Source organism: Vicugna pacos, chromosome 30 (genome assembly GCF_048564905.1).
Source record: "Vicugna pacos chromosome 30, VicPac4, whole genome shotgun sequence".
NCBI lineage: Eukaryota > Metazoa > Chordata > Mammalia > Artiodactyla > Camelidae > Vicugna > Vicugna pacos.
Window position 1 is genome coordinate 14,047,139 of NC_133016.1, and position 16,193 is coordinate 14,063,331.

General features: G+C 39.6%; 1 protein-coding gene across 4 annotated transcripts in view; it reads right to left on the reverse strand.

Moving 5' to 3' along the window:
* Window positions 1-16,193, reverse strand: part of WDR7 (WD repeat domain 7) — a 287,874-nt gene that overhangs the window by 218,901 nt on the left and 52,780 nt on the right. For all 4 annotated transcript variants that reach the window (XM_072952162.1, XM_072952165.1, XM_072952163.1 and 1 more), the window contains one exon: window positions 10,669-10,883. In XM_072952162.1, coding sequence (XP_072808263.1) covers window positions 10,669-10,883 — 215 coding nt within the window. The remainder of the gene's footprint in view (window positions 1-10,668; window positions 10,884-16,193) is intronic.

A 16,193-nucleotide genomic window follows, 5' to 3' on the forward strand; every position in this document is an offset into this window, starting at 1 on the left:
CACTGAACGTGAACCTGTGGCGATCACATAAAGAATAGCAGGTAAAATTGTGTCTCAAGTGAAAACCCAAGCAAAATGACAGAATGGCCATCACTAGACTAATCCTTACGCAAGCACCGGTATTTTCCAGCACATGCACACACAGGCAAGGTGTAAGCAGCAGCCCCCAGCAATAGCAACAAAGCAGAACACAAAAGACAGTAACTTAATGACCATAGGGGAAAAATTGTTGACATATCCTTGTTACCGCATTATTGTTAGTATATATTTGAATATGTGCTAGGCTAACTCATGTCTGCTAAAACATAGCTTTGTCCCCTAAGACCAATGTTACGATGATATTTTAGCCTTGTTTCATCTTATCCAAGGACTAAGAGAAATTTAAAACATTGACACTAATTTTACTCTTGTGCCATCCACTTCAATGGTCCCAATTTAAAAGCTTACTTATTTCTGAACCGTTTTTTAATGGCTTAGTTTTTGAGACTGTTTTTAAGGTGACCTAGTAAAATAATTTATTATTTTTCCTGAAAGAGTACTGAGTCCAATCTATAATAGCAAATGATTCAGATTTCTACCTAAACATAAAGTTGATTTATGGCAGTGCACATTAAATTTCAGCTGATTTTGATGCTAAAGTGTAATGCAGAAGAGTGGATGAGGTAAAAAAAAAAAAAAACCTGAATCTGCTTTGAAACCAGAGAGTAAGACTAGGAAATGTTATATCATACACACACACACACAGACACACACTTCTAGAAATATCAATGCTGAGTTTTAAAACAGAATAGAAGAAAATATGTATTTGACAAATATTAATGTTTCATAAAATAATTACATAGATGTCATTTATAATGCATGTTCTAAATAATTTTAATTTCCTAAGCACAGTATAAAGAACTAGTTTATCACCTAAGAATGTATTCTTGATTACAGATAGGATATTTTATTGAATAAGGATCTTTGAAAGAACTTCTGAAATTCTGATGTATCATGTTAAATGGGAAAGGTTCAAATAAAAACACAGTGATGTTTTAACGTACTTCTAAAACATTCTAAAACTAAGGGGGAAAAATTCCACCATCTGCTACTTAATAAATATGGTTTTAATGTTAATGGTTTTAAGTATTAGGAAAAAGGAAGGGAGGGAAGAAGGAAGAGAAAGAGAGCCTGGAGAAGGGAACACAAAAACTGTTAACCATCAAGCAAAATATATGGGACTGAAGTGGGTGTTTGGCACCCTCTGCTGTCGTGTTTCTGTTACTGCATCCTAATGGTTCGGGTCACAGATGAGCTCTTTCTCAGAGAATCCATTTTCAAGTTGGAATTAGACAATAGACTTATCTTAAATATTTGATTTTGGATAGAATATAATGATTCAGGATACATTACAATACACTCATTGACATTATTTCACTTCCTTTCAAGTGTTTTCATTATCAAGTATGTTAATAATCATAAACCAAAGAGACTATTTTAGCTACTGAGGGGTTTTAAGGGTTAATACTGTACTATAATTTACTTCATATAACACAAATGAAATGTAAATTTCTCAAAGGTTAATTGTAAGTTTTAAATATAAACAATTTTTATAAAGAAAGCATCTTCTAAAGATATTCTACAGGCCATATCTTACTGAACAATATTTGAATAATAATAGTCAAAAGGGCATTAAGATATTAAGAGATAAGAAGATTAATGCTAACTTTCCACAACACTAGCACAAAAGAGAGTGACTTGCAGCTCTTCCCAAAAGGGCCAAGTTACCAAGTAAAAAGGCCAGGGGCCCTGGAGGCTAGGCCATCCCCACCCCTCCATTAGACAGATCTTTATCTTAATCAGGCAACTTCTCCAGCACCTGTTCTCCCATCGTCCTAAGAAAGGAAAGACTACCCACTTCAGAGAGCTGCTCTGAACAGCTAGCAGATAAAACAAGCAGTATTCCTTTTGCTAGTAAAACAGAGATGACAAAACCCAGATGATTTCATCTCAAATGAATGTGTGAAAAGCACATGCGAACGCAGTCTAAACCAACTGAAAGAAACTGTTTATAAAGGGAGGTGGGGGAGCTGCTATTCTGTATGCCCTCCCGGGTATCCCCAAAACCCTTGGCACATTTGTGAATGAACGGAAATGAGATGAGGTTCTGGGCGGCAGACTTGGTTAAGAAAGAAGGTAAGACTGATAATGACAGAATGAAGAGGGGCAGAGAAAACCGCTCTAACTGGCCCCGGGTCACTGTGGTGAGCACCCTGCCTGCAGAAATAGTCACACTCCAGCGGATCCTAAGGTGTTTTTAACCCTCCTCCCCCGCAGCGCCGCCCTCGCCGACCCCGCCCGCATCTGCACCTGCTCTTTTCTTTGCCTGGGATGTTCTTGCCCACTTTTCTTCCTGACGTCAAGCCTCTATGCAAATGACTCTGTTTCTTCAGAAAAGCCTTCCCCACGGCTCTGCGGGTCAGTTCAGGTCCTGGGCTCTCTGCGGCTCCGCTCCCACCGCCCGCGGTCTCGAGCTCCCCGCAGTGGACGGCACCCTGTCTCCCCGCTCAGAGCAGGCGCGCCTCCGCGCCAGGGCCGGCGGGTGCGGACGTGACTAACGCACTCCCCGAGGGTCCTGCCTGGGGCCTGGCTTACAGCAGGCGCCCGCTCAGTGTGTGCTGAATGAATGGGATCAACCGATCAGGAGTATTAATCAAGTGTGTGCCGAACGCCTATTGAGATCAATGTTTTCAAACACGTTGCTCATTTAACTTCATTACAACCTTCTTACGCGCCCCACACCCCCACTTTAAAGCTAAAAGTAAATGGAAGCGAAGAGGTCAGTCAGTCACACAGGCCACACAGCTAGTCCTTGGTCAGGACACAGGAGGCAGTCCGGGTCCTCCTGTATCTGCCGGAGGTCTAATTCTAGACATCCAGAGGCTCTCCGTATGAGTTCTGCAGAGATTCTAGAGGAGGAGGGGGTGGGGTGGAAAGAAAAGGGTGAATCCACTCCACACTAATCAACCCTCAAAGGCTGGCTCGTTCACAGTAACTCAGTGAACCCTTTGCGCTGGGCTCTGGAAACACAAGGAGAAATATCAAATGGTGTTTGAGGGGCTCTTAGTGTGACACAGAGTGACACAGAGCAGTGGCTGTCGGCCAGGGGTGGTTTTTCCCCCAGCCCCAGAGGACATCTGGCAATGTCTGCAGACATCTCTGTTAGTCACAATTAGGAGCGGGTGCTAATGGCATGTGGTGAGTAGAGACCAGGGATGCCGAGAAACCGTTATAATGCACGGAGAGCCCCCAGAACAAAGGATCATCCAGCCCACAATGTCAATGATGCTCCAGTTAAGAAACTCTGATAGAGGAACAGGATGTGTAAACAGATCTCTCTCCTTACCTCCATATAGAGCAGTGCAAGATAATAATGACCAGGATAGAAACACACATCAAGCGCGGGAGGATGGGAGAAGATCCAACTGACTCCACCGCTAGCCTTGGCAGCTTCACCTTGACACTGTGAAGTCAGGCACTAAGTTCTACCTATGAAAGTCCTAACCGGTATCTTCTTCCAAAAGAAGGTTGTTCTGTCTCTGCTGAAAACCTGTTGTTTCGTGTAGCCACCTTCAGTAATCATCTCAGCTGGATCTTCTGGGTAACTCGCTGCGACTTCTACATCAGTACCTACACTTTCACATTACGGAGACGGCTTCTTTCCTCAAACCTCACTTTCAGAAAATTAAGTTTCCTCCTCCAGGTCAAAGCCAGCTGCCTTCCCTCTACCTTGAAACCCACCATCCTCTCCTCCCCTGGGGAAACTAGCTTCATCAGTTGTCTCCCCACCATTCTGACTGGGAACCTGCCTCTCTCCATCGGCTCTTTATCCTCAATCCACAAACGCTCTAACCTGTCTTCAAAGCTGCACTTCCCTTCGCTATACTCTTTCTCATACAAGCTTTCCAGACTGTTTCACACTTGTTATTTCCATTTCCACACTTCCCACTCACTCCTAAACCCACCACAATCCAGCTTCTGCCCCCTGCATCCTGGGGAGACAGTGCTGGAAGAGGATGCTAATGACCTCACTGACAGACACATTTCACTCCTTCTCAGATTCAGCACCTACCGCATCTGACACAGTCACGGCGCCACCCTTCCTGAAACCTGATTCCCTGTTTGCAGGTGAGCAGGTACTCCTGCCTCTCTGTAGCTCCTAACGGCACTTCCTCTCCGAATGGTTTCCTCTCCCTCCCCATCCGGTCTGTACCCCGAGCGTATGCCAGCCCATTTGCTATCTCTGAATGACCTCATCCACTTCCATGGGTTTAAATACCAGGTGAGGGATATGTGAGAGATTCCTCAATCTGTATCTCCACCCCCGCACCCCTCCCCCGAACTCCTCCACCAGTCCTATACAAAGCCACTCATCACCACCCCCCACAAAACCTGTTCCTGCATTCACCATCACCCTGGACAGAGCCACTTTCCACTCAGTCATCCAAGCAGAAAATCTGTGCATCAACCTCCCTTCCCATCTCTGCCTAATTAATCACTAGGTCCTGCCAAATAGTACTTACCAGCAATTCTTGAGTTTAAACTCTCGTCCACATTTCCTCGCATCTGTTGTACACACTGGCTTTCACATAAAATTCTTTTTGAAGGAAGAATTCTAATTTGTTTTTTAAGTTTGAAAGTGACTGAGGTAAAAGATAACGCTTTAGTGTCTTCACGTGGTACCCAGGGACTAGCCTCACTTCCCACCACTCTCGTCCCTCCCCAGGTGATCCTCCAGCAACACTGAACACACATGGGGTCCCCACTCCCCTCTTCGCATCTGCCACCCACTGCTCCCAGAGCACACTGCAGCCCACCTCCACCCGCCAGGACTACATTCTACTCTTTCTTTCACAGCCCCTCCTCCAAGAAGCTAGTCCTGATCACCTCAAGCTAGGCCAGGTTTCTGCGATACTTTCTGCATTTCCTCCGCCATCTCGCTCGCTGCACTGCATGGTATTTATCTGTTTATGTTTCCTGAGGGCATCTATCGTGTCTTATTCATTTTGGCTCCCGAGGGCCTAACACAGTACCTAATAGTCAATAAATGGTTACTGAACTAGACTCATTCAATTATTTGTCTAACAGAGGCTATAAAAGTCAAGAAGTTTGGAAATCTTCTACATGGTCTAATAGAGAGCAGTTTTTCAAGCATATTAGAACAAATGATTTCTTACCCAAAGTACAAACGTATTAGAATTTAGCCACGAATCTTTACACTTCCACCAAGTTACTTCACAACACCTTTAAGTTTCCAAGTAAGAGTTAAAGTCTGATACACAAGAGCTAAGCCAGGTCTGGCTGCTGAGGTCACAGGGCTCAGTCTATCCAGCGCCCCTACTCTCTCAGCAGTTTACCATTTGATTTATTATGTGAGGTGGTGAAACAAACTTCTCCTTTGCTGTATCTCACAGACATTGCACAGCAGTCTAAATTTCATCTCAGGTACAGTTCGGTTTGTTAATGTATTTCTAAGGAAAAACAAAACGGTTCTGAATTTAAAACCAACACAGAACAAGATGGCTTTTTCTTGGCTCAGAATACTATGATGAATTATATCAAATATGAACTATGAAATCCATTCATAAATCCCCTGAGCACCTGGTAAGGGCAAGACATAGGGCCAGTAAGGCACTGGATTCATGGGTCTTGCTCAGTTCCAAGAGGGAGCGTTCCCTTGTACAAGTCATTAGGTGATGGTGTTACTCAATCATCACCATAAACCCAGTCATGTCTTATGTAAGGATCCTTAAAATTAAGAGAACTAAATAAAGACCTTAAAATCACCAAAACGTTAGTAAATATGAATTAAACATGTAACTAGTTTTGAGAATTTAGTTTTACTCCTTAATGGAATAATTTATATTATATTCATAGTAGCCTAAAACTCATTTCCCTCAAACCAGGAAATAGTTGGTGGAAAGTCAACCCAAGTTGGAAATGTTCAAAGCAGTCATCCCAAACTCTAAACACACACACACACACACACACACACACAAAGGAGCACATGCACTTACAACCTACGTACGCTGTACTTTCCTGTGTGTGAGGGTTCTATGAAAGTGAGGCAAATGTGGAGAAAAAGTAAGAGAGAGTAACGGAATTAGGACATAAATGCATTAAAGGAATATGGATCATTTTTACAGAGATGAGGAAGAAATGATTAATTTAATATGACGGATAGATGCGGGAGGGAGGAAAAAATGGAGAAAAAGAGGAAAAGAGGGATGGAGGAGGGAGCCAGGCCACCTAGACTCCACGGGCTGCCTTGTGTTTGTGACGACAGCAACTAACGCAGTAACGTATGTCCCGAAAATGATCCCATTATCTGACCTGTGTTCCTGTGCCTCATTAATTACTTTAAAGCTTTTAATTTTACATTTGTGGTTCCAAAAGAAAAATTTTTAAGCTCAATAAGGAATCTCTCTACCAAAGTCTCATGTTAAATTCTAAAATTTTCATTCTGGAGGTTTTGAAGTACCAAATGACAAACAATAGAGAGGGAAGTGATGGAGGGAGAGAGAGCCAAAGCCCCCGATTGTTCAGTGCAGAGTTAAAAAGTCAGACTCGGTAACCACCATGTTATCAGGCTGTGGATGCACAGCAGGTGGGGCAACACAGGAGGGGAAGTTCAGTCCGGACTGATGGACTCAGGGCAACTTGTCACCTGCCAGGAGGTGAAGGATCTTCTCACAGAATATAAAGTATGCTCCCTGTAAATTCAAACCCACACTGGTATCTTACCAGTGTGACCCAGAAGAAAATACATGTATTCATTAATGTGCTTCATCTAGGTCAAGATTTTAAACATTCATTTTAAAACCTTCAATCTTAGCTTCCTAGTTTTTAAGAAAGATTCATATTAAACATTCATTTCAAAATCTCCTTAACTCTATTTATTAAAGACTAGACAACAATTAGAGTAATATAACATTTTTGTCTTAATAACTACTTAGAAGAACCCAAAACTGAATTTATACATACTTATAAGTATATAATATACAATTAAAATATTCATGTTTTCTATTAAAATATTCATGAAAGTTTTGAGGTGGAATATTCGGCAAATTTAACTGATTCTCTGAAGGTCATACATATCATGAGACTTTTTCTGAGGCTGAAGAAACAGTTCACTGGACAAGACCTGGTACCCTGCACTTGCGTCATTTGGATTGTCCCTGTCTGTACCTTACAGTGCCCTTTTCACAATGAATCACAAAGTCAATTCAATCAGTATGACTTTTTTTTTTTTTTCAGAGCGAATTCTGCAAGCAAAAAACAAAGTATGTTCTCAGCAGGTTATATCTGACTTCTAAATTCCATTCTCTCACCTAGTTACACGGAATACAAAGCTACTGACCTTTGCAAATGTAGTCCATTCATTTTTTTCAGGGTTTTGACTCATTAGACAAGAGAGAGAGAAATGGAAGGTAAAAGGTAAATCATACCGGTCAATTTTCAATTCCTCCAACCTCATCATGTTTCAATATAAACAGAGTGATTCTGACCGATACAACACCCAAGGTGTAATGATGCCCAATTACAAAATTACATACACTAAGAAATGAATTTCATTTGGGGGCAGGGAGGGTGTGTGCAGTGGGAATAGCTCAGTGGTAGAGTGCATGCTTAGCATGCACAAAGTCCTGAGTTCAATTCCCAGTGCCTGTGCTAAAAAAAAATAAATAAAGTCTTATTTAAAAAAAAAAAAGAAGTTAATTTCATGGCCACAAGGGTTGTCTAGCTTCACTAATAAAATCCCATTGGCCCAAGGCATCGCCCAAGATTTCCTCACCAAGAACTAGGGTCTGGCAAATGCTTTATGGGAAGATTTGTCAAAAAGATCACCTAATATACCCAGACATGCTTCCTGACATATACATTTATGCACTCCTCAAATAGCACTGCATCCCAGCTCACTGCCTATTTTCGTAAATAAAGTTTTGCTGGGAGCCAGTCACACATCTATTTACACATTGTCTATGGCTGCTTTAACGCCACTCTAATGGTGCAGTGCATCACCGTGAGAGAGGCGAGGTCCACAAAGCCTAATTTTTGTTTTACTATCTAACCCTTTACACACAAAAAAATGTGCCAATCTCTGTTCTAACCAAATGTCTTTTAGGTTCATCATTGGCAAATCTGAGGATAATAACTAACTCATCTATTTGCAGGGAGAATTAAGGAAGGTGGCATATCTGGAATAATCTAATGAGAGCAGGCACCCTAAAATGTCAAGTGTGGTCTAACTCAGACTCTGCACCCCAACATTCATTTAGGAAATAAAATGCCATCCCTACTCTATCTCACCACCACGTCACTACCTTCTTGGAGGTTTTTTGCTCCCCCTGCACACCCCACACTTCCCACACTACACAGAAGAGACAAATGTCTCCTATTATAGTCACCCTCAAAGCCTATTCCATGAGCTGTTTATTTCTGTTACAATACAAGGGGAAATATACGATACATGCCATAGAAGGAATACACAGGATTTCGAACACACACACTCTCCAAAGATTCAATGCAGTAATAAAGGCTAATTCTACTTAACATCCTCTTGATTTTCCAGTGAAAGAAAAAAAAAATCATAGGACAATAAATTCTCCATCTTCTGCTTGCAAAGTTGTATATATCTGGCAAATTTAACATAATTAACAATACAAAACATATTACTTCCAAATAGCCCAGTTGCTAACACTAATGAGGAAAAAATGCGATACTTTCTATAGAGTATTCCCATAGAGATTTCACTTTCCATTGAGAGACCCGTGAGAAAAATCAGATCCAATAACCTCGAGTAAGTCCTGCAACACTGAGAGGCTCTTAGGTATGTTTTGGGGGTTTTTTGTTTTTTGTTTTTTTTTCACTTTGGGTGGGTATTATTTCTCCCGAGGTTAGAAAGCCGTCCAGAGGACAGCTCTTTAAATATTCCCCTTCGAAGAAGCCTCGAATTCAACATGAGAAAATAGTTAGAGAAATCCCTAATGGTCCAGCCAGCATACATTTTTCATAAAGTGATTATCCTCCTGCAGCCTCGGCTTCCTAAGCCTTTTCCCCCTTCTATAATTGTTTTCCTTGTAGGCCAAGCAACAATTACCACTGCTACAAGACGCAGGAGGTTCGCAAGCAATATATTTTACAATACGTAAGTGTAGCGTCTCTGATATCTGGGGCTTTTATCACTAATTGCACTATAAAATGCGCCATTAAAACAGGGACAAACAGGATTGTAAAAATCACATAATGGACCATGACCACTTCCAAAAGCCATTCATAAATGTTACTGTACCACTTTCCTTTCTTTAATTTTTCCAGTTAACTATTCTTCCAAATTTTTACTTCTAGGGGATACCAACAAACAAGATTATATTTGGGAATTACAAAACATACATGCTTGCCTTTGAATAGATTGTTTTATAAAATTGCTCAAAATTAAAATTATATAGAACATCAGACAATGTGCTATGAACACTGAATTCCTAGGGGCATCTACATAATCCCTTGAAAGAAATTATAGGCATGGCAAATGCACTTATGCCTAATTTCTGTTCAAACTTTAGCGCATGGGACAGAAAGCATGAAAAAAAAATCACAGAAAGATTTCATAATTCTAACCTATGAAAGATCAATATAACAATGCCAATAAAACATTAATATCTTGGGGAAAGACAGAATGATCAAATATTACTGCCAGTTACTGGAGGATACGGGTAATGGAACTGCCCACAGTATTTCATGTGTCATTAGCACTCATTAACTCACGGGCAAATTTTCAAGTTTGTAGATGAGCCTTTCAGCCTCTTCATTTTTACTCACATGTCTAATCATTTAAAACTTAGTAATTAGGGACAAGAGAATGAAAATAGAACTATTTGGTCAGCCATTCATAATTCTAAGGAATACTTGGATGGGACTAGGAATTTTAAGATGTGATTCAAATAAAATACTGGAATTGTGTCCAGGTTCCATTTATCCACTACCAGAGACAAACCAGTTCTAACAATACTACAGAACACAAACCCCACAAACCGAATAGTGGCTCGTGTCTGCAGAACTGAAGACAAGTAGGCAATCAGTGAACTGGGATTCTTGATGGGTTGGTAAGGAAAGTGTGATGGAGCCTGGGTCTTGCAGAAAAATGCCAGCACGTGTGCAACTTCACCATACCTATTCTCAAATATTTTCTTAAATCCTTACAATGGCCTAACCTTAATAAAATCAGAACCTACTTTTAAAACAAATGGTAAGTCACAATTAGAAATATCCTAATTTTACTTTTTTCTCCTGACAGTATTAGCTGGTGCTCAATCTTTCAACAGGAAGACTGTCAGAAAGTCAAAAAGATAGATTATATACAAAATGTTTGCTCTAACTTCAAAAACTGAAGTCACTTAATTCTGTAGGAATCATTTAAAAATATTTTGCCTGGTGAGAACAAATTACTTTTTCCAAATGCCAAATACTTGAAATACTCCAAAACTGTGTTGGAATAAACCTAAGTAAACATCAGAAGCTTATTTCTCACCAGTGTCACCTTCCAAAAATTATTCCCTGAGACATGCCAAAGCGATGTTATTAAATGAAGTCAAATGGGAGGGGACACATGAGCCCACATACAAAACTTACTTTGTCAGATGCTTCGGAAGCCAAGAGGTTAGTTGCAAGGGTTTGTAGCTTATGATGGGCCATATTTTTCAGAGCAGCAAGACTACGTCTGGTCATGGCTTGTTTTAGGTTGACTGCTGGGTGACTGAGTGAATCAACGGCAGCGGGAACTGCTTCATCACAAGCGTTCAGTATCTCGACCGCTGTGATCCCCATCACACAACGATCCAGCGCGCCTGGAAGACACACACGTTCACGGTCACTGCACAACACTGTAAGAGTGCAAGTCGTTTTTTAAGAAAGGAAAAATACATGGACTTTTTTTTATGTGGGAATATGTTTCATCAGTGCCTCCTAGAAACACTTTCTTGTACTGCCTTCCTCTAATGATCTTCCATGAACCTTAATCATTTCCTCTCCCTTACAGCTCCTACCACAACTTCCTGGTAAACTCAAGTTCAGAGCCAAGATTTCAATGACATCTTCCTGGCTTTTCTACTTTCTTTCTTCTTCCAAGATGGTCTCCTCGATTGCTCCACACCATTACCCTATTACAAACATCAATTTCTATGATGTCACCTTACTCTAATCTTCAAAAACAAAAACAAAAACCTAGGTTTTGCTACTTTTCTAAATTTTTCTACTTGAGTAATTCCTGAAGCTTCTCTTTCTCTAAGAAACCTACACAAATAGGAAAAAAATTATAACTTCTCATTCTGCCTGCAAAAGTCTTGATTCTTATTCTTAATATCCAATCAATGTTTCCTTGTATGTTTGTGAAAATTACTACAACTTGTGATGATTTCAAAGCTGCTTCATTTGGCCATTCTTTCCACTTATCTCCATCTCCACACATTTCTTGTCTAAGTGAGGGTGCAGACCCCTTCCTGTAAAGCAGAGAACCTTTCTGTGTACTTTGTTTTACACAGTACCCAGCATCACGTTAGGCAGAGAAGGATCTCATTGTGAGGAACTGTATATTATTTCTTGAAGATTATAATAGTGACAATGTAATGATGATAAAGTTTATTTGGATTCACTGGGCGTTCTCCCAGAATCATTCTAAAAGCAGGCAAGCCAATTTTGAAAAATAACCATAGAGAACACCAGAAACTTAATGTCAACAAAACACAAAATGTTTACTGTATTTTTGAGCTAGTGCCCAAACATCCAAACACAGTATTTTCTTCCCAATGGTTTTTACACATGCCATTCAAGTTTGTCTCTCATTCCTTAAAGAGTTTAACTGCTGACTCACTGTCCTCTTTCCAACAGTACTCTTGGAATAATTCAGGTGGTTTTAGTATTAACGTAAATCAGTGTTTTACTAACCAATTCACTGAGTCACATATATTTTGGAAGGCAAAGCAAAAGAAGAAGGAATTGTTACTTGAAACATTTTTCATGTGTGTATGAAAAGGAGAGAGTATATACTCTGTGATGTAAAAATTCAAAGACACTTGAAAATCCTCAGCACACATGATTCTTCCACATATCCTGGCCTCCTTGTTCTTTGGGCTCCTCTATTCCAATGAATTCTGTCCTTCATTCAACCAGAGTCAACGGTCGTATTTTAATCCTCTGACTACCGATAACCAAAATCCCAACACAGATTCCAATTTCAAACACTCCACATCTGGCAGCAGCCCCCATTCTGCACTTCAACCCTTCTGACTCCAATAATTCCTTATTCAACGTTGCCTCTAATAATCCATTAAATGATCATCCTGGCCCCATCTCTCACTTTCCTATGTCCTTGCATCCCTCCTCACTGAACTAAAATTCCATCATCCAAGCTCATAACCACAGCTTTGTCCCCATGTCACTTCCTCATACTAGTTAAGCAAACTCCAACAGTGGCTGAATCCAACTCTCCACCTACTCTGCATCTTATAACGAAGATGGACATGAATGACGAATGCACTAAAAGATCCACTTGAAATTCTTGGCCACTGATCTCAGTGGGTCCTTAGTAGTGACCACATTCCCATAGACCTTTCATTTACCTACTCTCCTAGTTAATTAGTCTACATTTCCTTTCCCCTCCAATCCCAACATGCCATTTCCTGCCCTCATCTGGGTGAAAAGTTCTGTTTCCTGTTTCCTTTAGGAAGAAGCAATTAGAAAAGAAGCTCCACAAGCTCCCACTGCCACGTCTCCAGTCACACTACTCCCTATGATTACAATTATGAATGAACTATCCCGGCTCGTACCTAACATACTTGTGGCTTGTCTGCCCAAGGACACCATTTCAGCAGTTCTCCCCTTCCTCTGCATCAATTTTCCCCTTCTACCAGATCATTCCCATCAGTGTATGATCGTTCCCATCAGCTTATAAACATGCAATTACTTCACCTGTGTAAAAAAAGTTAAAACACAGTCTCTCTCTCTAGCTGGTATCCCATTTTTCATAATCATCCTGTAAACAGCTGTCTATTTTTCCTCCCAATTTTTCTCCTCCCATCATCCTTTGAACTTAACTCAAATCAGATATCACCCCAGGCACGCACAGACCTACTTTCCATGTTGCTAAATCTAATAGGCAGCTCTCGCTCTTCATTTTACCATCATTGATAGCACTTAATCGTCCTCTCTACTCCTTGAAACACATTGGTTTTTTTTCACTTGGCTTCCAGGCAACTACAACTACAATGACTTTATTTTCTTCTTTTTCTTGGCAGGTCCATTTTAGACTCCTTTGCTGGTTTCTCTACATCACAGAAATACATCTAAACCCTGGAGCGCCCCCAGCCATCATCTACCTGCACCCCCTTGGTGATACATCCAGGGGCGCAAATTTACATGTCTTCTATATGCCAAGAATTCCCAAATTTGCATCACCCACTCTGACTTCCCTCCCTTGAACTGCAGACTCATATATACAGTTGACACTTGAATAACACAAGGATTAGGGGTACCACTCCTCCATGCAGTTGAAAATCCACATTTAACTATATAATTGACCCTTCATATCCATAGTTGATACTTATAGAGTCAACCAACTGCAGATCATGTAGTACTGTGGTATTTACTATTGAAAAAATACCCTATGTCTCTACTTGGATATCTAATATTTAACTCACTTAACATATAAAAAATTGAATCCTTAATCTTCCAGAAATCTACTCTTCCCATTCCCACTGTTTTCTCAGTATCTCAAAAGGAATTGCATCTTTCAAATTCCTCATGACCAAAATCTTAGAGTCATCTTTGGCACATTTCATTCCCTAATGCCCCTCATTCAACTATCAGCAAATCCTATTGACTCTACCTTCAAAATATACCAACTTTAACCACTTCTTATCAGCTCCACTGCTACCACTCTAGTCCAATAATCCACCATCCTTTATTGCCTGGAGGCAATAGCATACAGGCTAATCTCCCTGCTTCTACCCTAGAACCCTGGAAAAAAAGCAGGAAAATATAATCTATAATGAGGGGAAAAAGGCAAACCAATAAAAACCACTGAAAAAGATTCTTTTTTTAATGGCAGACAAAGGCATTAAAAGTTGTTATAACTGTCCTCTAGCTGTTAAAAAAGTTTGAAAAGTGAGACGTTGAAGATATCAAAAGACCAAAATCAAACTTTTAGAGATGAAAACTACAATGTCTAAGATGAAAAACACACTCACTCACTGGGAACAATAGCATACTAGACATTGTAGAAGGAAAGCTCAGTAAACTTAACAACACAGAATAGAAACTATAACATGAAACACAGAAAAAATAATTTTAAAAATGAAATGACAAACTATGAGCTGGGGGCAATTTCAAGTAGCCTAATAGACATCTGACTGGAGTCTCTGAAGAGAGGAAAGAGGAGGGAGGATTAAAAACAGATTAGATTAACAATGGCCAAGAGTTTCTAAATTTGTGAAAAACTGTATGCCCACAGATCCAAGAAGTACAACAAACCCTAAACACAAGAAATATGAAGAAAGCTATAACCAAATTGCTCCGATAATAAAAAGGAAAAAAAATACACACAACATATGTATAAAGGAACCAAGATAAGAGTGACAGCAGATTTCTCACTGGAAATAACGCAGGCAAGAAGACAGTGGGGTATTGAAAGGAAAAACAAAAAACAAAAATCTGTCACCCTAGAATTCTATATCCAGAAAAAAAGTCTGCACTATAGGAAATATTAAATATTAGGCAAAAGGAAAATTATTCCAGATGGAAATATGGATCTACATAAAGCAATGAAGAGCAAGAGAAACGGTAACTACATGGGAAATATGTAAAACTTTGTTTTTATATTCAAATTTCCTTAAAAGATAATATACTGTTTAAACAAATAAACAGATAGAAAGAAAGAATGTTCCAAATGAATGAAAACCATGAGCAACAATATAAGTGATACAAAAGACCAAAAGTGGTAGGCAGTGACCCAATTATTCTTGACAAGAGTTATTCTCCATACAGAGCAACTGTTCTGTGCAAAAGAGCAGCAGGAGGTAAGACAAAGGAAGGAGTGTACCCCACTATGGAGGGCCTTGTCTTAAAGGCTAGATGAACTAAAATTATTTGCATTTTTTTTTCATTAAGACAGTGGCATGAACCAAGTGTGGTCACTGTTGCTTTATTTCCTATGATTAATTTGCCAGGAGAGTACAGGATGGAGTAGAAGGTAGAAATAGAAGACAGAGAAACCAATGAAAATAGCCTAGGTGTGAAGGAGGGGAGGAAAGTAGAAAAGACAGCCGTATGTCCACTCTAACAACATCTTCCTTCAAAATTTCAGAGTGAATCATCCAAAGGGAAAAAAGAAACTGATTTTACTTAGTTTTACCAAAATTTTAGAAAAGTACCATTTTCTAATTAGCCATTTCATCTTTGTGTCTTTGCCTGTCCTATCATATAATATTTTTTGTAATAGAAAGAAAAACAAAAATGTAGATGATATAGAAAACTAGATGATGTAATGCCACATACTGTGAAACTGAATCAAAGTCAAATCTCCACTGTATTAAATCCTGCAGGCAAAAGGTCAAATGTGCAAATAAAATACTTGCTACTAACCCCTTCTGCTAGTAACAAAAGACTGGACTGAACTATCACCTCCTGATTCTCTCTGGTTACTTTAGTAACAAGACAAAACCATCAATTTAAAAAAATTAGAATAAATGTTTTGGGGTATACTTGCTTTATATGTGTTGCTATATGTATGCTGTGTCAGTAGCCAAATATGCATTAGTTCATATTCCCTATTACATTTTATTGGATAACTAAGTTTTAAAAAATGACTCCAATGCATATTGCATGCAGTAACTGCAAAAACTGCAGAAAACTAGAAGGGATAGAAAATAAATGAAAAGGAAAAAGATAACAGAACCAAGTAAATTGCTAAGACTTCACACACTAATTTTGAATAATATTTGGCAAGCACTACTGGTGTTTGCATTTGTACAAGACTGTCCCTATAGAAGTGGGTATGTGGTGAATCATGTTTGTTATGTAGCAAAGACAATAAAAATGTGTAGATGAGAATGGTGGTAAGGCTTGGTAATGGTCAGATAAGAAGAACGTTTTATATCATCAGT